The 27,304-nt window shown below is 46.6% G+C and overlaps 1 protein-coding gene across 1 annotated transcript; it reads left to right on the plus strand.

The window, feature by feature from the left end:
* The first annotated feature begins 12,279 nt into the window (after window positions 1–12,279).
* Window positions 12,280–27,203, plus strand: LOC146187980 (uncharacterized). Its single transcript, XM_084604969.1, has 5 exons — window positions 12,280–12,337; window positions 13,039–13,098; window positions 13,170–13,359; window positions 25,527–25,696; window positions 26,478–27,203. Exons 1-5 carry the CDS (start codon window positions 12,280–12,282, stop codon window positions 26,915–26,917), a joined length of 918 nt encoding a protein of 305 aa, XP_084461095.1. The 3' UTR covers window positions 26,918–27,203.
* The last annotated feature ends 101 nt before the right edge of the window (window positions 27,204–27,304 follow it).

The following is a 27,304-nucleotide window of genomic DNA, read 5'->3' on the forward strand; positions in this document are numbered from 1 at the left end:
AGCCGAGCAGGAGCCGCCGACACCTGGGGAGATGCTCGAGATCGTATGGTCACTTACCATGAGATCACTTTGCTCTACTGTGAACAATGTCTTGTCTATCTCCCTCCACAAAAGCCCCTCACTAAATTGCAGCAGTTAACGTGGCGCCAGCTACTATCCCGCACCTTCCTCTCCCCTACCTACTTAGCCCTTGTTCACCCGGGGCTGTTCACGCCGGTATACACCCCCTGTGGTACTCCCAAAGCGAATTTTGTTCACATTCTTTATTCTTGCTCTGAGCATCTTCCACCTGCCGAATGGTAATTCACAGACCGCGAGCGATGGGAGGCTGCGGTGTCCAGTACTGACCCTGCTGCGTATTGTCAAACCATAGCCCGTAGGCGCACTGGAGCAGACGACGCTCTCAGTGAGCTTAACGGCGATTATTGCTGAAAGGGCTCTCTGTACGCAACCTAAAGGTAACATACACTCACTGTAAATGGCTATTGTTGCTGAAAGATGTCTCTGAACGCGACCTAAAGGTAAAATGCACTCAATGAAGGCAGGAAATAATTATGGTGAAGGTAATTGTTTAGCGTAACCGTTCTCATACCAATTGCTACTGAAATGTGTCAGTGAACGCAACCTAAAGGTAACATACACTCACTGAAGGGAGGAAATAAATACGGTAAAAAAAAAATCTGAAAAAAAAAATTACAACGCAGGAGTCGAACAGATGTTTCAGTGGCATCAGTGCATAAGTGGGTGGTGTCAATACAGTGTGCCATAAAATGTTTTTGTTTGTTTATTGCGTGGTCTTGACACGAGAACAAAATAAAAAAAATCACTCAAATGTTATATACATATGCTATTTACACATGACGCACTAAAATTGACGCATACACAACAAAGGCTCTAGCCTTGAGTGCCACTCGGGAGGTTCTGCTGCAGCTTTCTGGATTGCCAAATACCTGTCCACGCTTTCCCGAAAATAAATTCTGGCAGGCCGTGCATCTTTATCGCAAAGGTAACCCGCCAATCTTCAGCGCCATCAGTGGAGGCCCATGAGCATAATTAAATAAAATGGCACCCCATCCTCACTTTCTACGTATAAATACCGAATGGTTTGCGGGTCTAGCGGAAAATATTTCATTAGCGTTCATTGCAATACGTCCCAAAAAGATAATCCTTCCCAAAATTGTAAAAAAACATGATCTATGGCTTCTGGCTTCCTGCATATTAAACAGTGTGATCCCCAGGGTATGAATAATCCCTTTGTCTCAAAAAATGTTTTCACTGGCAAGGTTCCGGTGTACAATTTAAAAAAGAATGTTTTTGCTCCTAGCGTCACCTGCATTCTTTTTACCCTTTTTAAAGCATTTGCACCTGGGCAGCGTACAAGGCCCTGTTCAAAGGCACAGGGAACATAATGTCACACAATGCACGATACAATTTCTTTCGTTTTACTGTAGACAATAATTACTTGAAAACCGCGCTGAAAGGAACCGAACACTTGCTACGACTTCTCTATAAAAGCCCTTAATCCCTGCGGAAAAATCTTCCGTTGAAACAACGTACTCCGGTAGCAGCCGCCTCTGTCTGACTTGGCATACGGTGCGTAAGAACAGGTCGGTCGTGTCTCTAAAAAAACATAAGACGTCTGACCAGCTGTCGGAAAAACAGGTGGCCCAATCCTAGCCCACCATCTTTTACTCGTCTGAACAAGTTAGTCCGGCTGCAGCGCTCCCATTCAGATGCCCAAACAAATACAGCGAAATACCTGTGCAGTTTCTGAATATTTAACTGCAACACCTGAATAGCATACCGGAGATTACTGATAAAGAATAAATTGCAAACTGTGGCCCTTGCAAAAATAGATAGGTCGGCCCCTCTCCATGTTTCAGCTTTGTCCTTTATCTCTTTAGCCTGCCCTCTCCAGTACTGTTCACTGTCACGGTAAGCCATAAGCGGAACTCCAAAGTACCTATCTAGTGTCGTCGTCCAAGGCGCACTGGCAAACCGTTCAGGCGTAGATGGCCACCTTCCATGTCAAAGTCCGTTTCGACCAGTTAACTCCACTACCGGTGACGCGACTGAATTCGCGCAAACACTTCACAGCTTGGCATATGCCCCCGTCATCATCGGTAGAAACAGCGACGTCGTCTGCATACGCGAACTGATTTACTTCGGCTGCTTGTACATTGAATCCCTGAATGCTATTATTCTTGAGTATTTTCAAACAAAGGGTCTCTATATAGATTCATAATAAAAGAGGGCTGAGGGTACAGCCCTGGCGTACGGAACGCTGTACACTGATGGGGTCCCCTAAATATTTATTAACAATCAATCTCGTCGTGCAGCCCCGGTACGCCAAAGCCACGCCCTCACGGACAACAGAACCGACATTCACATGATCTAAAATAGCAAGCAACAGTTCGTGAGCGACACAGTCAAATGCCTTTGCTAAGTAAGTCTGGAGAAAGGCCACCCGATCATTACTGTCATCAAACTGTTCTAGTACACTGCGCGCTTTATGGATATTGGTGAAAATGGAGCGCCCTTAGATCCCACACTTCTGGTGAGGCCCAACTATACATGTCTCTAATCATGGTCTACAACCATCGCCCTAGAACCTTCATAAAAAGTTTGTACTCCACGTTTGTGAGCGCTATTGGCCGGTATGCAGTAACCAGTCTTAACTTACTTATCTCATTTGTTTTCGGATTGCGCACAGTGTGGGACGACCCATATGACGGAGGAAGAGCCTTTTCTTTGAAGGCTTCGTTAAATATTAAAGTTAGGACAGGGGCTATTTCGTGTTTAAGTGCTTTATAAAAAGAGTGGCAATGTTCGGGGGGGACGGGGAAGGAGGGTGAAAAGCAGTGCAGTTGTGCAGCTTAACTGGGGAGAAAGCTTCTTGTAGGGCGATTAAAGCGTGGAGGTTTGGAGGGAGGGATGTTCTGGAGGTGGAGCTGCGGCGCGTTCCGCTTTCCGCAGAAACCACGGCCGTTCGACAGCCAGAAATTACGGCGGGAATGATGTCGGGCCATCACAAGGCCTAGGTACCCTCCTGCTGCAGGGGGATTGGAGATGAGGAGGGGCGGAGAAGAAATGACATTAGGGTCATCTGGGCAAGTCATCGGTCAAGTCAAGGGTCATCGGGCCTCAATTTTGGCTACGCGTTCGTTAATTTGTTTTATCCATTTTTGCGTGTCGATACGCAGGGTAGCAATTGCGGCCTTGAAGCATTGCTCATGGGCATCAAGAAATGAAGCTTTGTGGCGCATGACGGCCTCCACTTCCGGGGTGGATGCGATGATAATGTTAGCTAGTCCCTTTGTAACGGGTGCGGGCTCGTTGGTGTAGCGCCTCTTTTGTGGAGGGTTGCGGGAAGGGGAGATAGCGTGCGAGGAAGCATTCGAGGAGATGGATATGGAGGCGAGAGTAGGCTGCGGGAGGGTTTGAGTGAAAGGTGGTGGGGGGCATTGATGGGAAGGTTGGGGAGTTGGGAGTGCCCTAACAAACCTGCAGCTGCTGTTTCAGCAGAGCTATCTCCCTTTCCGCGCAACGCCTAGAGCTTAGAGGTCTTCTTTTTCAGGGTCGGGGGTGGGAGGTCGTAAAGGCCGGCTCACCTGGCAAGACGTCGATGGGCTGTCTTGGCTCGGCAGAGGAGGAAAAGAGACGGAGTGGTGGCGGCTGGCGGACTGTGCATCACAGGAAGCAGATCGGCGGCGGGGGCGGGAAAGCCGGGAACCCTTGAGGATGGGCCCGGCAGGAGGAGCTAGGGGGGGGGGGTCTGCTGTTTGGAGGTAGCCGGTGGTGACGACGGGTCGTTCCGGTTGAACCGGAGCCTACAAATGCGCGAACCTGTGATATGGGCCTCCTTGCACAGGATGCAGCAGGTGACGCAAGTGGGGGGCTCGACTGCCTTGCGGGCCTGACCGCAGCGGCGGCAAAGATCAGACTTCGGCTTTGTGCTTACGTCCGCGCGGTGGTAAGGAGCCCAGCAGCTCGTGCAATCCTCGGCGTTCGGACAGAACGGGTGGCAGCGGCAGGTCGTGCAGTGTAACACAATGGTGCTGGGAAGGGTGGTGGTGTCGACGAAGGTAGTGAGAATACATTTCTTGTGCCCCATCTGGCGCGCGTCGGCGATGGCGTAGGGGGTGTTCAGATTCATGGAGTGCAGATCGTGGATGATCTCGTCCAGCGTTTTGGAGTCCACAGCGTTGTATATAATGCCGCGGAGGGTGTTGTCGGGTGCGATGATGTAGGAACGCAGGGGTAAGAGCAGTCTCCAATACGCAGTTCAGAGATCCGGAGATAGAGACCAGCGCGCGGCTCAGATGGGGTGCTGACTGTCAGGGAGTTGTTGTACGGGTTTATCCGCACACGGTCGGCGGTACGTGTGATGGTGTAATCGATGCTGGGCGTGACCTCTGTGTGACGTCACGCCCAAGAGCTGGGCGACCATCTCGCGCCGTCTGCGAGTAGTGGCGGTGCCACCACCGGCGGCCTAACTCCCGCGCTGTCCGCCAGGAGCGCAACAGGTGTTGTGACGTCACGCCGAAGAGCTGGGCGACCATCTCGCGCCGTCTGCGAGTAGTGGCGGTGCCTCCGCCGGCGCTTTAATATCTGCTTCAACGATGCCATCTACCACTAGAGAAGCTCGTCGCAATGAGCGTAAGAGGCAGCAGCGAGCTACAGAGACGGAGGAACAGCGTATCCATGTCCTATCCAGAGTGAATCATTTTATAACCACCACATTCTAACTATAACAAGCATATTCATAAGCACCACCATCAGCCGAACATTAGCTGAGCCTGGGCGTAGCCATGTGTATTGCTTTCGCAATCTACCGGGCTTAACCAAGCTAACTAAGCATCTGCCAATTTTTCAGCACCCGCTTCCACTAGCAGGCTCAGGTGTATAACGTTTTTACATATACTCGCACTCCTGTGCGCTTTTTGCTAAAAAAATGTAAAAACAACTGCTGTTTGCTGGCATGCCCCGGAATGCGCCCCTGCCATCTGCAATGCCACACGTGAACGCGCGCTAAGGAAAGCCACCCGACAGGAGTGATGCTGTAATAATAATAATAATAATAATTGGTTCACAGGAAGGGAAAGGCGCAGTAACTGTCACACTTGATTTGTGGACACCCGAACCGCCCTAAGGGAACCGTCAAACTCTCACTTTGAAGAGAAAGTGTGATAGATACTACGCCTTTGCTTTCATGTAAACCAATTCTAGTTATATGTAGCACTGCAACCAATGCCAGCAAGGGGCTAACAATGGGAGGCAAATTATAGAATAGGAAGGGTAGGCTTTCGCCATTCTCTTCTTAAGAGACATCTAAGAGACCCTCTAATTGTTTTTTTAAGACGAAAGCCTTTAATGGCTCATACTGTCGTGGACAAAGTGTGTCCCGCTTTTGCGGCGGCTGTCGCGTGTCGTTCCTTGGCGCACGTTCCAGTGTGGGATTGCAGATTGCAGGAGCGCTAGACAAGATGTGACTTCTGGAGGAAAGGCGCAGTATGTCCCACTTTCTCCAAGTGTGCGTTTGGATGGTACGCCATCGCTCCTGTCACATGGCGTTCCTTGGCGCGCGTTCAAGTGTGGGACTGGAGATGGCAGGAACGCTAGACAAGATTTGGCTACACCATAACCGCTTCGGACACTGCAGCAACGGCCCGAAGCGACTTGCCCCAAGATGGCGAGCGCAGCGGCGCCGCACGTGCCAAAGGGTGTCATCGCCCTGCACGGCACGGCGGCGTTGGCATCGAGGCGCCCTAGGCAGCCTACCACTTGTTAGACCACAGTGCAGCTAGGGCTATTCCTGGCCCTACAGGGCTGGACGGTAGGAGAACGCCGCTTGCTGCAGGGGCTAGCTAGCCACCGAATTTTTGTTTTATGCCGTCATTGCACCTGCCAGCGGTGGTGGACGACGGCGCTGTTGCGGCGCGCATCTTTCTCTCCCTCTCCTTCTCTTTCTTCTCTATTTTCTCTCTTCTGACCGCACGAGACAGCGGAGATGGCCCCGCCGTAGTGGTGCAGTGGTAAGACGCCCGACTACTGTGCCGGAGTAACCGGGTTCGAATCCGACCTCGGCGGCTGCGTTTAGATGGGGGCGAAACGATGAGGCGTCCGTGTGTTGTGCAATGTCAGCGCACGTTAAATATCCCCAGGTGATCGAAATTACTCCGTAGCCCTCCACTACGGCTCCCCTTTCTCTCTTTCTACTTTCACCTCCCCCTTCCTTCCTTCCCTTACGGCGCAGTTGAGGTGTCCACAGAAAACAAGTGAGACAATTACTGCGCCTTTCCCTTCCTATAAATCAATCAGGCAGCGGAGGTGGCTCAGCTACCGAGCCAGTAGCAGGCCCGTGCATTTTCTTTTCCTTCTTCCTACAGCCACAACAACAACAACAGCGCACTTAGTAGGGGAAGCGCAAAACGCCCGGCGTGGCTACCAGCCACGCTTTGCTAAGAGCCGACTTGATAGCCCATCTTGTTGTTGTTGTTATTATTGTTGTTAGGAATTTTATTTTCCACCGATGTAGGAGGCCCCCTACTCCCCGCTCCCGGCACGCAGGCCTATGGGACGGAGGCCGAGACCTCCGCGACTAAAGACAGGCGAAACGACAGTGTTTCTTCGCGGCTTCAGCCGCCAGACGGATAGCTTGCTGTTGGTTGGCGGGGGACTCGCTCCGCAGTAGCAGTTCCCAGGCTTCTCTACTATTTATGTTTGCCTTGGCGCCAGGAGAATCAAGGCATTGCCAGATTATATGATCCAGAGTACCCCTTTCTCCGAAGGTTTCGCATTTATCGTCCGCCTTTTCCTCCATTTGCGTGTGGAAAAGCCAAACGGGACTTGAATTCCCAACTTGCAGGCGCTGTCAAGCGACGGCCTCTTTGTTAGTTAGCGTTCGGTCCGGTGGTGGCAGGGACCTTCTGCTAAATCTGTAGTGTTCTAAAATTTCCTTATAAGTTTGCAGCCTCTCGTCCATCCCATCGCAATCAGGCGGCTCTACGGGTGCCCGGAAGTAGAGAGCTCGGGCTAGCTTGTGCGCCGCCTCGTTGCCGGGGACGGACTCGTGCGCGGGGGTCCAAATAATTCGAATCCTTCTTTCAAGTTTTCCTTTCTCTAAAATTTTGGCTGCCTCCGTCGAGACCCTCCCTTTTCCAAAGTTCCAGACAGCTGTTTTGCTGTCACTGATAACTATGCTGGCTTCCGTTCCAACGCAAGCGAGCGCTATTGCAACTTCTTCAGCAGTGTCTACATTTCGGCTTCTAACGGACGCGGCGGCGGCGGGTACGCCGCGGCCGTTGACGACCGCCCCCAATTTCCCGCTAGCCGCGTCCACGTAGGCGACCACCCCAGGCTTCATTTTCCTCGCTTTCTTTTCGAGCGTCTCGGCCCTCTTTTGTCTCCTCTCCTTATTGTACGTAGGGTGTATGTTTTTAGGTAGGGGTGGCACTATTATATATTCGCGACACTTTCGTGGAATGTCCACTTTGTGGCTTGTTCCTCTATCTAACTGCAGTCCCACCCAGCCAAGGATGGTTCTGGACATGTACAGGCAACGATGGGGACATAGAAGAAAATCTTCAAAGGCAATCGACATTGTTGAAGAATATGCGGAATGGGCAGGGCTGAAATGTTCACCAAGCAAATCGGAACTTCTGGTAATCCGAGGAACACAACGCAATATCAACGCTGAAGGCATTTTGGTGAAATTAAATGACACACCGATAACCAGAGTAGACAAAATCAGGGTCTTGGGACTAATAATCCAAGACAATGGAAAGAACACAGAAATAATAAATCGACTTAAGTCAACAATTAACATGACAACCAGGTTGATAAGCCGAATAGCCAACAAAAGACGCGGGGTCAAAGAGAAAGATTTGTGCTGAATTGTTCAGGCTTTTGTGACAAGCAGATTAGTGTACACCATCCCGTACCTCAAACTAGGGGTGGCAGAAAAGAACGAAATTGAAACGCTCATAAGGCATGCATATAAAGCAGCACTGGGGCTACCCCACTGCACCCCTACGAAAGACAACAATAACACCATGGAACTATGCGAGGCACATATAATAACACAGCTAAAGAGGCTCGCCACCACATACACGGGATGGAAAATCTTGGGTAAATTAGGACTACAAGATAGAATCCCGGAAAGAAGTGCACAAGTAAAATTGCCGACTGAAGTAAGGAACGCACTTACTATTAAACCGCTACCAAAAAGCATGCACCCTGCTTTTCATGAAGGCCGGAGAAAAGCAAGAGCAAAGGCCCTTGAGGTCAAGTTAGAAGGCTCTGAATACACTGTTTATGTAGACGCGACGGAATACAATGAGGGCAGCTCTTTTGCTATCGTGGGCGTAAACAAATCGAATAAAACATTAACGGCAGGTTCAATAAAACAGAACTACTCAGGGACAGCGGAGGAGGCGGCTATCGCCATGGTGATGGTCAGCACCAAAGCGGTTATCCTAATTATCGACTCCAAATCTGCAATAAACAATTTTGCGAGGGGCATGCCCAGTCGGAAAAAACTACACAACAGTTTCTGATGTTACGACAGAATTTCTGTGCGGTTTTTGACAGGAAACCTGTTTTGACAACAGAACATCGTGTAGTAACATCATAAATTTCTGTAGTTTCAACAGAAAACTGCGACAGAACTATACAACAGAAATATACTACAGAAAATCTACAGAACTACAGAAAAATGTGATGGTTACGACAGAGCTACAGGATATTTTGTCGTAATTTTGACACAGTTCTGTAGTTTTTTTCGACTGGGTGATCTCCAAAGAGACAGCGAATTTTAAGATATAAAGACTGGAACCAAAAAGAGGTGGAATTGATATGGGTGCCGGCACACTCGGGGAACAAAGGAAACGAGTTGGCTCACAGTATAGCTCGAGGTTATGTCAGCCGAGCAGTGAGCCAGGTTGATTCCCCCAATTTCTCGAGAGATGCACTAATATCATTTCATGACTGCACTAATAACTTTAAACTAGAAAGGCGGATATATCCTCCACCAGACTAGAAACTAGACAAAAGGCAGGAAGTAATCTGGCGTCGGCTCCAGACGCGTGCCTTCTTCAGCCCTTCTAAATTAGCGCACATGTGCCCAGCACAATACAATACAAATTGTAAACACTGCGGCGAAATAGCAAGATATGATCACATATTATGAAGCTGCAAAAAAGCGCCGCCACCTGCGGACCTACTACCAGTCCCTTCTTTTGAGCGGTGGGAGGCTATACTGGCCAGCTCACACCCGTTAACGCAAGTTTGGGCTACTGAGTGGGCTCAAAAGGTCGCCGAGAGCAACGGACTTGAGGCCATCTAAGTGTAGCGCCCACAAATCGCTCATTGCTGACAATAAATGTTTTCCAATCCAATCTGCCGTAGTGGTTCTGCTCAACCTTTCTAGTTGCGCCATGCGCACAGCCTCCGCTAGTTCCGTCTAATTGTCGTGAACCCCCACTTCGAAAAGGCGTTCAGTCGAGGTCGAGATGGGTAGTCCCAGAGCCCTCTTCGCGCATCGTCTGATGAGTGCGTCTATTGTCTGCTTTTCGTCTGATCTGATGTTTAGGAATGGTGTGGCGTAACATATGCTGCTATAGTGATGTAAGCCTTCATTAGTTTCAGGAGGCTTCGTTCTTTAAGGTCACGATCCTTGTGTGCGATCCTCCTGAACAGACCCGTGACTTGCGTGGCGTACGCATTCAGTTTCTTTATCGTTGTATCGTTGTACCCATCTGCTTGTAGAAACAGCCCCAGGATCCTAATTTGTTCGACTTTTGGCACTGTTTGGCCGTCTACTGTTATATGCTGATGTTTATCTGGCGTTTGCACCTGAGCGCCTTTGGGTTGTAGATAAGCAGTTCCGATTTTTGTGGAGAGCACGAGAGGTCCCTTTCGGCCGCGTAGGACACCACGGTGTCCGCCGCCGCTTGCAAGCGCTCCTCGATGCTCGCGTCACTCCCCTGGGTAACCCACAGGTTGACGTCGTCCGCGTACATGCTGAATTTCAAGTTTTCCACTTTCCTCAGTTCTGCCGGGAGGTTTCGCATGGCAACATTAAAGAGGAACGGGGACAGCACCGAACCCTGTGGCGTACCCCTGCTTCCTAGCTTGACGATGGAGAATTCAAAGTCCTGAAACTATCTTTACGTTCTACCCGGCAGGAAGTTTTTTACGTAGTCGTACGCTTTCTTTCCGACCCCCAATTCTGGGAGGCCAGAAAGAATTGCCGCGTGTTTTACGTCATCGAACGCCTTTGTCAGGTCTAGACCTCATGGTACACTCGCGCCCCTGGTTTCGCTTTCTATCATCTCGTGTCTCAAGCGGAGCATTACGTCCTGTGTGCACAGGCCGGGCCGCAACCCAACCATTTCGTGCGGCCACATGTCGTTAAGCTCCATGAAACGCGTTAGTCGCGTTTGGACTACAAGCTCCATCAATTTCCCTATATAGGATGTTAGAGAGATTGGTCCTAAGTTCTCTAGTTTCCTTAGGGATTTCCTGTATTACATACAAGGAAGTCCTAATTACACTGTTAATTCTGCAGGTAACTTCGTTACCTGGGAAAAGGCACGTGTTGGCACCTTTTTTGCAGGATTTGGCATGGAGCTATTCCGTCTGCATCCATGATTATATTCCTATTTTCTGCGCATAATTCTTGGCTCCCGGATAGGCTTTGTGCAGAATTTTATAGTATGTGTTACGCATTATCATCCTCGCTGATTACTTCTCAGTTTTAGACTCGCTTGAAACTTCACAAAATCCTTTTTGAGTCGTTTCTTTCGGTTGTTTCATGCACATTGATAGAGGTCAGTTTTTTGTGTGCCCCTGTACGTGCTGGAATTCATTCCAACGGAGTGGCTAATGAAGGTTGGCTCTTATTAGGGAGTTTTAGAATAGGGGAACCCAAGGCTTGGGGCCCCCAAGAAAATAGCGTGCCGTGGCGCAACGTTCGAGCCGACCGGCGAGTTTTAGAATTGGGTTTTACCGACGCAGCGGAGCGGGGCTTGCGTTTGTCGATTGCAGCGCCCAGACGGTAAACCGTGAAAAGCATATAAATATATAAAAACCAACAATGCTATTTTATTAAAACGAAACTGCTGTCATTGTACAAAGCTATCCTAAAAATACCAGTTATATAAACTCTTTTCTTCAGACAAGACGACATCGGCCAATATTTACCAATCCAGGCTGAGCCGGGAAACCTCATTTGAACCTTCCGCGCTTTCCGACGCCTGGTCCCCATGGCAACCAAACGAGGCGAACTCGCTAAGCCTTGCGGCTCGGTAAATCCGGATGCAATCAGAAAATATGGAGCGTTTTATCGCTTAAATTTGGTTGTGCGGGCATCATGAGACTAGCACAAGCTTCGTTGGCCTCTCGTTTGTCGTGAACGAGTGGCTGGCATCATGGAGCGGGAACGACGAAAGTGTGCCGAGGCGAGCGGCCGCCGCCTGGCCGGACGCCGCCATGTTCCCCGGGTCCACGCTATTTCGCCGAGATAGGGTGACCGTCGTCCGCTGACCCAAAAACTCAAAGCACGCTTGGGTTCTGCGCATGCGCACTCGCGCCTCGCTATTACCCTATCCCCCTAACCGATAGGGTCCCCCTATTCTAAAGCTCCCTATTTTATCTCGTCCCTAACTTCAGTCTAGCGATATCCAGGTTTCTGCAGTTCCAGCACATATCAGCCAGGCTACGTGATCCCTTCCTAAATAGCACAGATTATCAGCACTTAGCATGTAATTGGAACGTCCGCTCATGTAGAACAAGTCTTAACGACGCTGTTGCGATTAAGGATTCCTAGTTTAAATTTATACTATGATGATGTAGGGGGACATCAACAAGCTTTTGTGACATATTCGGGGAAGGCGCAACTAAACATCATTTTCTCCAGTCCAGTCAGAAGCTCGCACTTCCGGTCCCTCCTTACTTCCTTTCTATGCTAGCGCCAAGGGATACTCATTAGGTTGGATATGCGGTATTCCCCATGATTACATAACTGCAACTGGTAGGTTATTTGAATTGCTGTTCTAAAATTGTTGGAGATATTGCTTTTTGTCACGCGCCTCGGGACATTAAACACAATAAACTATCTTTTAACCAAAATGTTATGTTTGTTATTTTGCTTTAATTACTGTTCTGTCATTTTTCATTGATAAATGTTTCTAAACACTCGCTTGGCGCTAAAGTTTTGTTTGTAAATCCCTGTAGAAATTTTATTGTATGTGCCACAACACCTTGGTCGACCCCCCAATGCGGGCATGTGCCATGCCTTCAAACGCTAAGAAGAAGAAGAAGAAGAACGATACGGGTGGGCTGGGACAGCAGCAGTTAAGAGCAGTCATGGCTTGGGTCCGGGTCATCGCCGCCATTTGCGTTGTCTTCGCTGGGTGGTACGTGGTGGAGAATAGGCCTGGAACGCTGCCTCGCATTACTTTCTTCGCCCAATTGTTCAGCTTTTCCGCGCCGTCGGGGGCCAAACGGTCCATTGAAAGGATGATATCGTCCGAAAGCGATTCAAAGTCAATGAGGACAAAGGTGAAGTCTTCAGAGCAAGGCAAGACTGCTCACCACAACACCACTCAAGCCCAGGCGATTAAAAGCAAAGGGCTGGATGACAACTTAAGCTCTACCGCCTTGACCAGTAAGCACGTGAAAGTCATTCTGTTCCGCATGATTCGTTTATTTTCAACCGTATATACTATTATTGTCCACTCGAAGAGTAAACTGCGCTGCTTGGTGGTTTGCCTGCAGAAGTAAGCAGTTAATCACTGCGAAAAAAGCAGCACACATTAGCTGCTTTCTTTTTCAGGCAATTGTTTATTTCCAATATGTTCGGCCAGGGTGTTTTCTTTTTGTCCTAATCTAGTGTTCTGACTAATTTACTGCTAGTGGCGAAATACTTCAACCGCAGGAAACGGGGGGGGGGGGGGGGAAGCTGTTGTAATATGTTTGTCACCAAAGTGTTCGCGCCGGGTTTTGTCTCAGTATGATGGTTTTACTCCTTTACAGGTAATGACGAAATAACTCGACTGGGAGGAGGGGGCGAGGGGAGGAGGGCAGACGTGGTCGGTAAGTATTCACAACGGGTTCGATGCTTTCTGAAGAGCACGAAATGTGGTTACCACTTATTCATTTTCCAGCAGACCTGTTCTCGCACGTGAAGAGCCTGTTGGAGTACGCCCGGGGAGCTGCGAATGACATGACATTTCGCCGTTTCAACAAAACCAGTAGTGCAGCCCTGGAGCACATCGCGCATTTCTGGGAGTTGGACTATACTGGGACGTGGCTGGTGGTGCTGACGCCAGCCCTGCTTACTATTGTTATGGTCAAGTAAGCATTGCTCAAACTTTCTTGTATGAATGTATTGCAGGACTTGAATTGTGGAGCCAGAAAAAAAGACCTTACGTAGGATAAGGTCGTGAAATGCTGCGAATTTGATGGCAGTGGATTATGTATGTCATGTGCGATAGAAAATTGCGTTGGATGGTATCTGTAGGTCTGGTGGCACCTGTTAAATGCGTTCAGTCTGGAAGGATGCGGTCGGCATTATGACCTACTGTGGTTCATTGTAAGTCTGCTAACAACTTAGGACACATCGCTAGCGCATATTGATGTTACAAAAATTATGTATTTCTTTAGAATCTACTCAACTGTTCAGATTTTCAAATATATGCGAAATCTATCAACAGAACCTGGAGCATAAATTCTAGATATTTCTATAGAAATTCAACCAAGCCCCGAAAACACGAACTGCCCACAACGCAATTGCCCTCATTTAGTGAATACCGCCCAAGGTAAATTCTTTAATTCCACCGGGCACATTTTCTTCGTTAGTAGCTACCACGCGATGGTGAGTGAGTAAATGTATTGAAATTTCACACATTCACCTTAGTATGGAGAAACTACGTATAAAACGACGCTTCTTCAAATATCAGAGCTTCCTTCTTACCGTCAACTATATTTCAAGACGCTTTCCTCACATACTTAAAAAATCCTAAAATGCTGCCAAGCACTGAACAACAAATAATTAGCACCATGGAAAAGAATAGAGGCAAGGACGGTTTATAACAGGCGTTATTAAAGGCTAACAGACCTTGGAAATCCTCTGCTATAAATCCAGCTCGTGTTTGTTTTCAAGATTTCATTATTTTTCCGGAGGCTCAACTTGTAATATTTTCTTTTTCATAATACCTTGTTTTTTAATTTCTTTACGCGTCGCCTTGGTAACTATTTAGCAAACAGAAGAGGAAGTAAGCATAACTTTTCCACTGACAAATGCGTCTAGGAAAACCAGTGATTTATCAAGTATGCTTGTTATTTCTCATTCAAGATGTCCTATGCCTGCTAGATTATCTTGAGACGTAATACCATTGCCTTTGTTTGTAACGAACATTCAAAAACCATCGTCTTAGAGTAGGATTAAAAAGATGCGTATAGCTCAATTTGTATTTTTTAATCCCCTGATGTGCATCATTTTCAATAAAATATTGATAGGTTCTAAAGATGTCCCTACGTGCGAATTTACGGAAGCCAAATGCGATCCTATATGTCATGTCGAAATTGATTGCAGTGCCTAATAGTAATTTGTAATCAGAGCTCTTGGATCATACTAGTTGCGAAACTTCGCTTCAAAAAGTGACCAGCGTTTTTACGCATTTTTCGGTGTCTATGAATTGTCGCGTCATCTGGAAGTGGTCAATACAAGTTTTTTGCTAAGTCCTCCATTACATTTTGGAAATCAAATTTTGCTCTCTTCTTTTCCATCGTAATTAACTATATGACTGTTATCGTAATAATTTTTGCCGCTGCAAATATTTAACTAATTTTATTTTCCATGGTAGTTGTGCATTTCTCAACAATCAAAATGTTTGGAATTTGGACGCAGTTTTCTTTAATGGCACTTGATATACAAAATGCATTTGACAACGTGAGCAATGACCACATTCTGTCTACCTTTGCCACAACTAACTGCGGGCTACGCATCGCTACGTTGAGGCATTCCTAACCAAACGCACGGCTCATATCATACTCGAGTCCTACACCTCCCTGATCATCTATTTACCCAACCGAGGCACACCGCAGGACCGCAGGGCTCAGTCCTCTCACCCATCCTCTTTAACATCGCCCAAACTCCTCTAGCCCGGATACTAGAAACTGTACCTGACCTTCAGCACGCAATATACGCAGACGACATCACACTATGGACTACTAAGGGTTGCCCTGGCCAAGTTGAGCATACTCTGCAACTCGCTACAGATGCCATCCACACATATACGCAGGCTATAGGTCTTGTGTGTGCACCGCAGAAATCTGAGCTCCTAGTCATCAAGCCTTCCCCACGTGCCCCAACCATCTACGTACTTCTTGACAACGCTCCGATTCCCAAAGTACCACGGCTGCGACTGCTGGGTCTCCACATTCAACAGGACACTAGAGCCACCTACACCATACACCTCCTGCAGCGCCAAATCAACCAGATCACACATCTCATTCGTCGCATTTCAAGCCGCAATCATGGCCTCAAGGAAAAAGACACTTTAAGACTCGTAGACGCCCTTATCGTTAGTCGACTAGCTTACAATCTCCCCTACCATCACATCACCAAAACCAAACTAAAAAAACTTAACGTCCTACACTGCTATGCCGTTAAAGCTGCCCTCCATTTACTTCATCATACCAGTACGATTCGGCTCCTTCAATTAGGCATTCATAACAATTTTGAGGAAATCATGGAAGCCTACCTCTCCAGCCAACAACGTCGACTCCGCACAACATATACAGGCACTCGTCGCTTGCGCTCAATGGGCTACAATACCCCTGATCCCTCACCTCGTACTCATATAGCCATCCCTCCGCATCTGAGGAGCCTCCTCGAGCTCAAACCCCTCCCACGAAATATGGATCCCGAATGCCACAAAGGCCGTCGCGCAGCCCATGCCTCATATTTTTCCAATCGGTACTCTACACGCCAGGACATCATCTACACGGATGCTTCACACAATCCGGGCATTCCTCACATCCGCACTGCTGTATTCACGGATATTCGCCGCTCAACATTCAATGCCGCTTCCATCCACTGCACTAATCAAAACTAATCTATAAACTTGAACTAATTGGTCTTCCTAAATTTGTAGTCACGTGGGTTTCGTCATATCTCACCAACCATGTACAGTTTGTTAACATTGATGGTTATCACTCAAATCCATTACCAGTTACTTCAGGCGTTCCACAAGGAAGTGTACTAGGGCCGTTGCTATTTCTCATTTTATAAATGATATCGTTACTGTCATATCTGAACCAGTCCAAATCAGGCTCTTTGCTGATGATTGCATTTTGTTCAATGAAATAAATAGCCCTAAAGATGAAATTCTCCTCAACTCTAACCTCCAGAAAATTCACACATGGTGCAGTAGTTGGGATATGCAGCTTAACGTCGCAAAATCTGTTTTTATGAACATAACCAACAAAACACTAGTACATTCATTTCCATACACCCTCCCATCGCATCCCCTTGTAGAAGTTACTGAATATAAATACCTTGGTGTTACCATAACTAACAATCTAAGTTGGAACAGTCATATTGCCAATACATGCTCATCCTCCTACAGAAAACTTGGCCTTCTTCGCCACAAACTTAAAAATGTCCCTTCCAAGGTAAAGCAGTTAGCATACTACAGCCTCATTAGACCCAAAGTAGAGTATGTTTGTACAGTCTGGGATCCTTACACCAAGAAGAATAATATTGTGGCATTGGAGGCTATCCAGCGGAAAGCCGTACGCTTCATGTTTTCAAAGTACCGCACATCTGACTCTCCCTCCATTTTAATGAATGAGAACTCCATCCCACAATTGCAAATACGAAGAAAAATTCAGAGACTAAAGTATCTATTTTTGCTAAGAAACAACAAACTTGCTATGAGCCCTGAACCTTACCTTACGCCCCTTACAACACGTCCAACAAGACATCATCATGCACAGTCTGTAACTCCGTATCAAGCCAAAATCAATTCATTTAAGTATTCTTTTTTCCCTCGTACTGTTGAAGAATGGAACAAGCTGCCTTCTGATGTAATAATGTCTATTGAATCTATTGATAAATTGGTGGCGTTTTAACCATAGCCGTGTTTCATATTGGTGTATATTTTCTTGTTAGTGTTGAACATGTCTTATCGTAATTTGCTTGTCACTTGTGTTTAGTATGTTACTTTTGATGAATTCATATTTTATTGCATTGTATTCTTTTCGCCCCTCCTGCTAGGGCCCAGCTATGGCCTGCAGTATTTGGTAAATAAAATAAATAAATAAACTAGCATCGCCGAGATTTTATGCGGACCTACAATGCCTTTTAGACCGCATCCCATCATCAGACGCCGTTTTTCTCATAGGAGACTGGAATGCTAAGGTCGGGAGTGAAGAAATATATTGAATTATAGGCAAGTTCGGTCTTGGCGAGCCAAATGAAGCTGGGCAGAGGCTAGTAGAGTTTTGTCAAGAAAACAACCTGACCACAGCGAATACTCAGTTTCAACAGCACAAGAGGCGCCTGTACACATGGACTTCACCGGACGGTCTGTACAGGAATCAGATCGATTATATTCTTTGCCGGCAGAGATGGAGAAGTGCTATACAAGCAGTAAAAACAAGGCCTGGGGCCGATTGTGGCACCGATCATCAGCTTCTTGTTTCCAAAATTGAGCTTCGATTGAGGAAAACGCAGAAAACTAGAAGGCCTTTCAGGTATGATCTGGATCAAATTTCATCAGAATATGCTGTGGAAGTGAGGAATCGATTTCAAGAATTAGATCTAGAAGACAGAGAGCCCGAAGAGGTGCGGACTGATGTTCGCGATATAATACAAGAAGTTGCTACTAAGGCAGTTCCCAAGCAAACGAAATGCAAGAAAGCAAACTGGTTATCTGAAGAGGCTTTGCAAATAGCTGAGGAAAGGAGAATGGCAAAAGTTATGGGGGAAAGAGAAAGATACAAGGTTCTCAATGCGGATTTTCAGAAAATAGCAAGAAGAGATAAGAATGCTTTCCTGAACATACAGTGCCAAGCAGTTGAGGACAACAGCCAATTAAGGAACACAAGAGCTCTGTATAAGACAATCAAAGATATCAAAGGAAGCTTCTGTGCTAAGCTGGGCGTGATAAAGGACAAACGAGGCAAGGACATCACTGAAGCCTCAGAGATTTTTTTATTTTATTTAATTGGTACCCTCAAGGTAAAACATTACAGAGGGGAGTGGGGATTACAACAAAACATTTGGCACACATAAAAACGTACAGCATGTAATGAAATAGTGAGAAAAACAAACAAACAAATAAGCAGAATATGGTCATACATAAACATCAGTACATTATAGCATATACGTAAAACATTTTTGTGCTAGGCATCATTGCGCAACATTGGACACAGATAACTGGAACAATGGTAACCGCTCAATTGTGGCCACTGACGAAGGAAGGTGGTTCCAGTCCACAGATGTGCGAGGTATAAACGAGTCAGAAAATGCTTCGGTGTTGCATGAAATTAGGCCGACTTTGTGTGCATGATCAAGGCGTGAAGTTATGTATGTGGGTGGTACGAGCAATTCATCATGTAGTATATCGTGATAAAATATTTTGTGAAAGAGGTACAGTCGCGCAAGTCTGCGGCGCGTTGCTAGAAGTGGTAAACCTAGGTTTGATTTCATGGCGGTCACGCTAGCGGTGCGATGAAAGTTCGATAAAATGAAACGTGCTGATTTGTTTTGAACTGATTCTATCTGATTTGTAAGAACTTCAACGCCTGGGTCCCGTATAGCCGATGCATATTCTACTTGCGAACGAATTATGGTTTTGTAAAGCACTAGCTTCGTGTTAGTAGGGGCTGAATGGAAGTTACGCTTGAGATACCCGAGCATGCGATTAGCTTTGTTGACGATGCATTCTATGTGCGTTTTCCAAGAAAGGGTGGAAGTGATGTGAATGCCGAGTTACCTGTATGACTGGACAGATTCTAATTGGTTACCGCCTAGATGGTACGGAGATAAGTTAGTGGGTGCAAGGGACACGCGCATGAATTTACATTTTTTACGTTTAATGTCATATGCCATTTACTGCACCATAGGTTAATATTGTCAATGTCAGCCTGTAAAGCGCGTGTGTCAGTATCAGATGTTATTTCACGGAAAAGAACGCAATCATCAGCAAATAGATGGATGGATGAGGAAACACAGTCGGGAAGGTCATTAATATAGATTAGAAAAAGTAAAGGCCCAAGTACGGTACCTTGAGGAACACCGGAGATAGCTGGATGCAGGGGAGAGTTAACATCGTTTGCGGAGACGAACTGTTGGCGAGAGGTTAGAAAGCACTCGAGCCATTTTAGAACATCAGTATCGAGTCCTATGATGCGTAATTTTAAGAGTAGTAGCTGGTGACATACTTTATCAAATGCTTTAGCAAAATCTAAAAATATACAATCGGCAATGGAGCGGTGCTCGAGGATGACATGTAACTTGTGGGTGAACGAAAGAAGCTGCGTTTCGCATGAGTAGGTCTTGCGAAAGCCATGTTGAGCCTGGTGAAGAAATGAGTTAGATTCCAGAAATGTGATAATTTGAGAGAAGAGAATGTGTTCTAATATTTTACTAGGTACACTGGTGATCGATATAGGCCTGTAGTTATGAGGAGAATGCTTGGATCCAGATTTGTGCACTGGGACCACCTTCCCTATCTTCCAGTCTGACGGTAATTCGCAACTTTCCAATGACTGCTGGAATATTTTAGCTAAAATAATTGATGAATACATTTTGGTACTTTTCAAAAACTTTGTGTTAATGTTATCGATGCCGGCCGCTGAAAATACTTTAAGGTTGTCAATAATTTTAGCAACACCGTCAGAGTGGACCACCACGGGATACATTGGCAAATATTTGTAACCGCGAAAGATAGGAAGCTCAACGACAGAAGAAGTAGAAAAGCAATTTGAAAACACATCATTTAGGACACTCGCGCATGTATTATCAGGTACTGGTTCATCATCAAAGTCTGTTAATGTAATACGCGCAGTTTCCTTGGGGTTAATATACTTCCAAAATTTTTTGGGATTCTGCAGTAGTGTAGTAGGTAGTGTGTTCTCTGCAGAATATTTTTTATCTCTCCTTACAGCGGAAATATATTCATCGTTTGCTTTATGATACAATTCCCAGCGGGTTTGATTAGGAGATTATTTCGCCATACGATAAAAGAGTTTTTTTTTCTGTTTGAAAGTCGTCTTATGTGCGAGTTATACCATGGCGCATCCGGGTTATATGATATGGTTCGAGCAGGAATAAAGGGATTAGTAAGCTCTTTAACCTTGGATTTGAATAAATCCCAGTTTGCCTCAACAAAGCGCTCTTGAAAAGTATCTAAGAATGATGTTAAGAAAGAATGCAAGGGCGTATTCATTTGGTCGAAATCAGCCCGCTTATAGTTGCGCAATAGTTTTGTCGTCTTGTGTTTTTTTTGCACTGGGATAGTGATGCTAAAGTTTAATACAACGTGATCACTCAATTTTGGCAAGTAGGTGAGCTGAGAGCACAGTTCGGGACATGTGCACAAAATCAGGCCTAATATGTTAGCTGTTGTTTGTGTGATCCGGGTGGGTTTAGTAACAATCTGGGTAAAGCTGAATGATGAACACAAATCAAGAAATTCGCGACACGTTCGGGAGGAAGAATGTGCAGTTGAGGTCCACTCGATGCCAGGGTAATTGAAATCACCCAGTAAGAACATGGGGGCAGAGGGATATCGTGATATAATGGTGTTAATACTGTCGTGAAGTTCATTGATAAATGCCGGTGACGCATTGGGGGAGCGGTAGCAAACGCCTATTATAATCTGACTGTGAGCCAGGTTCATAGACACCCAAACGACTTCTATGTTTGTCGTAATATTGAGCGCGAACGATTCCAAATGTTTTTTGATAGCTATGAGAACACCTCCGCCCTGCCTTTCCTCTCTATCAAATCCGTAAAAATGAAATTGGTTAGCTGAGTCGAGGATTTCGCTGTCTCTGATCTTCCCACGCAGCCATGTTTCAGTCAACACAACAATATCAGCGGAGCATGAATCGATAAGAGAGGAAAGTTCTGTGCGCTTTTTGACAATGCTTCTAATGTTAGTGAATACGACCGATGCATGCGTCGATTGTTGCGTGTGGCCACATCCCCTCTGGATTCCCTAATCAGATGATACTTCGGTAGTTAGTGCAGGGCCTGACAGTGTCGAATTAATAATCTGAAGTTGCGGACTGGTAGAGACGACTTCGTAAATGTTGTCAGCAACAGGATCATACATGTAGCATTTGTTGGAAATGAAAAGCTTGTTGTACCTGAGTCGGTAACGCGGGGATGCTGGCTGTAGTTTAGCGAAGCCGGTTAGTTTTTTCCGAGCAAGACGAGTGGCTGGTGAAAAGTCTTCTGTCGCACTAATATTCTTTTCTTTTAGTTTTGAGGCGGACTGAAAAAATTTTTCTTTAGTTTTATAACTAGCGAATTTAACTATGACAGGACGACAGCGCGAGAGTGAATACTGACCTAATCTATGAGCTCGGTCGATATCAGTCGATGACAAATAGGGATCAACACAGGTTGCCAGCAACTTTGTCTTTAGTTTCCGCCCACGTTTATATGCCGTCTGGTATTCCATGCAAGATTATGTTATCACGCCGGCTCCTGTCTTCAAGCTCATCGATACGAGCCTGCAACAACTTTGTTTGCGAAGTTCGTCGATAGAACGGGTCGAGTCCTGTTTATGGCTTTCAAGCGTTTGCAACCTGGGCCCGCTTGCACAAAACAATCTTAAGACTGTCTTAGCTAAGTCCAGACTTAACTGGAGTCTAAAGAATAGGCCACTAGCATGGCCGCTTAAGACTGGAGTCAAGACTGGGCTTCAGTCCTGACCTGAATAAGTCGCTTGTATGATTACGACTCTAGTGCTGTCTTGGTTAAGACACAAGGACGCCAGGTGTCTAAGTAGAGAAATTAGGGAAACACAGGGATGCGATGGCACTGTCCCTGCTGTAAGATGTACACATTCCGTCAATTTTGCGTTGTGTAAAATCCGTGTCATTGCTTTTTGTGGCTTAAGATTGTGTTACGAGGAAAAATGCCCCAAGTGATTGCTGAGGCCGTTCTGAGAAGCCACTCTGGTGAACATGAACCCAAAGCGTTCGACGTTCGGAACACGAGCCGTCTTAAATAAGCTTGGTCTTTCTAAAGACACCATTTAAGTCTGGACTTAGCTCGGATTTTATCGTGCAAGCCGGCCCTGGTTTCCACACCCTGCTGCCTATATTTGCAAGTGAGGCTTCAATGTTGTGTTGCCCAAGCCGCATTTCACCCATGCCCTTTTTTATTACCTCGTTACTAGCCTGAACTGTGGTAGTCTGAAATTGCAGATCGCGAAGTAGGCGTAGAATTTCGAGGTTGTGATCCGTTTGCGTTAATGGTGTTTCAGTGGCGGCTCTGTCGACTGTCTCGTCTTGCTCTGTCGAACGTGTGGGGTTCGACTGTTCATTTTGAGCGGTATGAGAGCGGGTTTCGGGACCGGGAGGACCAGGATTTTCTTCCACATCTCCCGCCCGCAACAAAAGTACACCATTCTGGAAACACTCGTTTACAATGCATACTAAAACCCGTGGGCACGGGAACAGCAGTAAAAAACGATTATCGCTCCTTTTTGCGTACAAGGAAATGCAATTACTCACCTGAAGCACGAAGAAAGGTGGCTTGTCAGCCGATGCGTACGCCATGCTGCACCCGTGCCCACTGGAGTGGCTCCGATGCTGCCGGACATTTATAGCTGGCGCTACTGTTGAGAGATAAAGAAGAGGTGGCAGGAATACACACAAGAACTGTACAAGAAGGACCCGAATGTACAAACCCAACATAAGACGGTTGTGATTACTGATATCGAGCCGGGCATCCTGAAGAGTGAAGTTGAATGGGCCTTAGCCAGCCTTGCTAAGAACAAAGCTAGCGGAATTGATGGCATTCCAGCTGAGTTGCTTCAAAACCTCAACCATGACGCTGTTAACATTCTGCATACATTATGTCAGAAGATTTGGACAACCCTGCAGTGGCCACAGGATTGGAGAAGGTCAGTTTACATCCCTATTCCAAAGAAAGGCAGTGCCAAAGATTGTTCCAACTACCGCACGATCGCGCTTATTTCGCATGCTAGCAAGGTGATGTTGAAAATCCTCCAAGGTAGGCTGCAGCAGTATGTGGATCGAGAGCTTCCGGACTTGCAAGCTGGGTTTCGCAAGGGCAGAGGAACTAGAGACCAAATTGCCAACCTTCGCTGGATCATGGAAAAAGCAAGAGAGTTCCAGAAACCCATCTACTTCTGCTTTATTGAATATGCGAAAGCGTTTGACTGCGTAGATCACAGCAGATTGTGGCAAGCTCTCCAAGAGATGGAAGTTCTAATTCACCTCATCTGTCTCCTCAGGAACCTGTAGGAAGGACAAAAGGCCACAGTCAGAACTGCGCATGGTCTTACTGATTGGTTTCCGATTGAGAAAGGAGTGAGGCAAGGCTGCATACTGTCACCCTGCCTATTTAACCTATATGCAGAGTGCATCATGAGGAAGGCCGGTCTGGACGAGTCTTCAGCTGGAGTGAAGATTGCTGGAAAACGTATCAACAACCTTAGATATGCGGATGATACCACTTTAATGGCAAAAAGTGAAGTGGAACTCAAGAGACTTCTGATGCGCGTACAAGAAGAGAGTGAGAAGTTTGGGCTTAAACTGAACATTAAAAAGACAAAGATCATGGCGTCTTGCCCTATCAAGTCCTGGAGCATCAATGGGCAAGAAGTGGAAGCTGTGACAGATTTTCTCTTCTTGGGCTCCAAGATTACCTCGGAAGGAGACTACAGCCATGAAATTATTATACGCCTGCTACTAGGAAAGAGAGCAATGGTTAGCCTTGACCGCCTAGTAAAGAGCAGAGACATTAGTCTGCCAACCAAGATGCGTATAACTCGTGCTATGGTCTTTCCAGTTGTGATGTATGGATGTGAGAGTTGGACTGTGAAAAAGGCTGACCGCCGAAGAATTGACGCGTTTGAATTGTGGTGCTGGCGAAGACTCTTGAGAGTTCCTTGGGCTGCCAGAAGATCAAATCAGTCGATATTGTCGACCATAAACCCTTACTGCTCATTGGAGGGTCAAATTCTAAAGTTAAAGCTCAGCTACTTTGGCCATCTGATGAGAAGAGAGGAGTCGCTGGAGAAAGATTTGATGTTGGGAAAGGGGGAAAGGTTGAGGGTCACCGGAGAAGGGGTAGGCAGCGAACGCGATGGTTAGATGGCATCCTCGAGGCACTGCAGATGAAGTTATGTGATGTTAGGAAGATAGTGAGGGACCGGAAAGCGTGGCGTGACATGGTCCATAGGGTCACGAAGAGTCGGACACGACTGAACGACTGAACTGAACTGATTCTTTTCGCCCCTCCTGCTAGGGCCCAGTTATGGCCGGCAGTATTTGGTAAATAAAATAAATAAATAAACTAGCATCACCGAGGCAGAATGCTTGGCCATTACACTCGCTATTTCCACATCAGTCAGTTGCAGACTCAGCACACCACAATATGCACAGACTCCGAAACAGCATACAGATATCTACTGCGAGGAACCCTCCCACACTCCATCTGCTGAAATATTATCTACTCTACCTACCCCTCCCGATCCCATCGCCATCACATGGGTTCTTGGGCACGAGGACATCCTCGGAAATGAGCGCGCTCATGCGTTTGCCCGAGAACTAAGCTTCCGGGCGCCTGTGGATGTCCTCCCCAAAGCTTCATTATGCACCCTCATCGAACCTCTTGACTACAAAACAATTGTTCACTACTATCGCCGTTGCCGTGCCACGTACCCGCCACCACATCCCACGCTTTCTCACATCGACAGCACGTATTGGCGACAACTCCAGACACATTCGCTTCCATCTCCTCAATTTGCCCACATCTTTCACCCCACGGACTTCCTACCACACTGCACCACATGCAACGCCACCCCACCTACCCTCTACTATTACTTATGGGAATGCCCACATCCCATCCGCGTTCGTCCCGTCAAACACCCCACCCCCGCCTCCTGGGAGGCTGCCCTTCTAGCCACACACCCTGCAGATCAGTTGCGACTGGTCGAGCGGGCTAAGCTAAAAGGAACAGCCAGAGGGCTCCTGGATTAAGAGGTCCTCCTAGGAGTTTTTACATTTTTTTGAAATTTAAATAAAGGTTTTTCCTCCTCCTCCTCTTTTAATGGCCGCGGGTGCTGCCACCATTCATGAGCACCCGAATTTTGGCCAATCAAAACCGCCGTTTTTTGATACATGGTCCCTATGGGAAGTTTGGCAACAGGTAGTATTGAGGAGCTTTAGTTTGCAATATGTTACTGTCACTATATCTGGTTATTGCGGCTATCCGTGCGATTAAAGTGTGGCTTTGCTTTCAGGTGGTACTGTGGAAACGCGGGCCGAAAGAAAGTCGATAGCATGATTGGGGAACACCAAAAAAGCCAATCTCTGCCATGCATACCAGCCGACCGCGGGCCCTACCTGAGCATCTCGGAATTCTCTCATCCAAGAAACCACGGACTGCGGGCCAGTCAACTGCAAAAGAACGGTATGCCAAACAATGGATATCGTCGTGCTATTGTCACCAGTCAAATAAATAATCTTGAACACAACACTGGGAATGCTAGTGTCTGGCTTTTTTTTTTTACGCAAGCTTGCCATAAGGCATGACATAAAAACCTGTGTAAATGATTCCTTTCTTGCTCTCTCAAGTTCAGTTTCACCAGGGTAGCAAAGTGCTTTGGGCATGCTTCTCCGCAACAGTATGAGTGGCCAGACGTTGTGAGTGGTCCAAACAGTGCCCTTGGCAGCGTTGGCATGTAGTTGACGTCAGTAAGGTCTCAGGTAATATCTGACAGCGCCAAAAGACGTTCCGCGCCGGTTCTGTTCCTGGGCTGACGAATATTGCTTCACAAGGTTCGAATATTGAGTTAAATGTGGGTTCTAAATGTCGCCCCGATAGCTCGAAATAATTTGCCTCATTCAGCTTCACGGGTGTCCTGAAACATCATAAAGTAAAGAACGTCTTTTAGTCACTGCTAATTTGTCACACTTCATTGAGCCATTGAAAACATACGTTGTTCCATTTTCAAATAACCGTGCGCACGTGTCGCGTGTAGTCTATAGTAACTAGACAGAACTCGTCAATGCTGAAAAAAGGGACGTGCTTCACTTTTCCATAAAAATTTCAAAAATATAAAAGAGTGAAATCGGCAAGCAAGACAATTCATTAAAAAAATAATGACTAGGGTCACCGCACCAAATTTTAGAACAGAATATACTTTAGCCATTACGTTATAAATCGTTATCCCGTTTGTTTTTCTCCTCAGGGGAATGTGCTGACCTGCGCAGAATAGAAAGAGCTGCGGCCGTGGTTATCCAACGCTGGATGCGCAGCCAGTTGAGGCGGCGCCATCTAGAGGGTGCATCCAGCGGGAGCCCGATAGAGCCGCCGTTCGATACTAGAGAATATATAGACCGGGACGACGGTGCCATCCTACCGACGGTCCTCGAAGATAACGAACTCAGTACCACTGGCTCACGTTTCCGTATCGACAATGCTTCGTCTTCAGATGGCGCCCTTGTCGCTAACCGAACAGTCACCGACGGAGCTCGGGAAGAAGCCGTTGAGACGCGTGCACCTCTAAGGTGCCGGATAGCTCCCACCTTGTCATCGGCGCAGATTTCCGCGTCTCTCCTTCGATTTTCCGGGCAAGCGGGTAGAGTCACCAGACAGGGTAGTTCTCAGCTCCCGCGATCTAGCACGTAGCATATTATATGTGCTCTTCTAATCTTTCCCCGCGAATAAATTGCCTGAAATAGTGTTTCTGCTATTATTGCTCATATTGATGAAAGTGCTTGTATAGACCAAGCCCAATAAGTACCGTTTTCACGTAACCACAGCTATTGCAGGGCTCATATTTTAGATATTGTGCTTGAAAGTGCTTCCTCTCAATTTAAAATTGTTGTTGTGAATCAGAAAGTTATGTTCATTTTACTTATGAGCGTTTTACTGTTTACCCCTTGCTGTATTGACACGATTGCTATGCAAGTATTCAATATTATTGCTATGCAAGTAACAAATTATGGAATTATAACTGCCGTCCTCGGAAATGCTCCGCCTTTATTTCATAAACGTTTCTAGGGAAATGTATGT

The sequence above is a fragment of the Amblyomma maculatum genome, chromosome 5, assembly GCF_055883805.1.
Source record: "Amblyomma maculatum isolate TAMU_Amacu chromosome 5, ASM5588380v1, whole genome shotgun sequence".
Lineage (NCBI taxonomy): Eukaryota > Metazoa > Arthropoda > Arachnida > Ixodida > Ixodidae > Amblyomma > Amblyomma maculatum.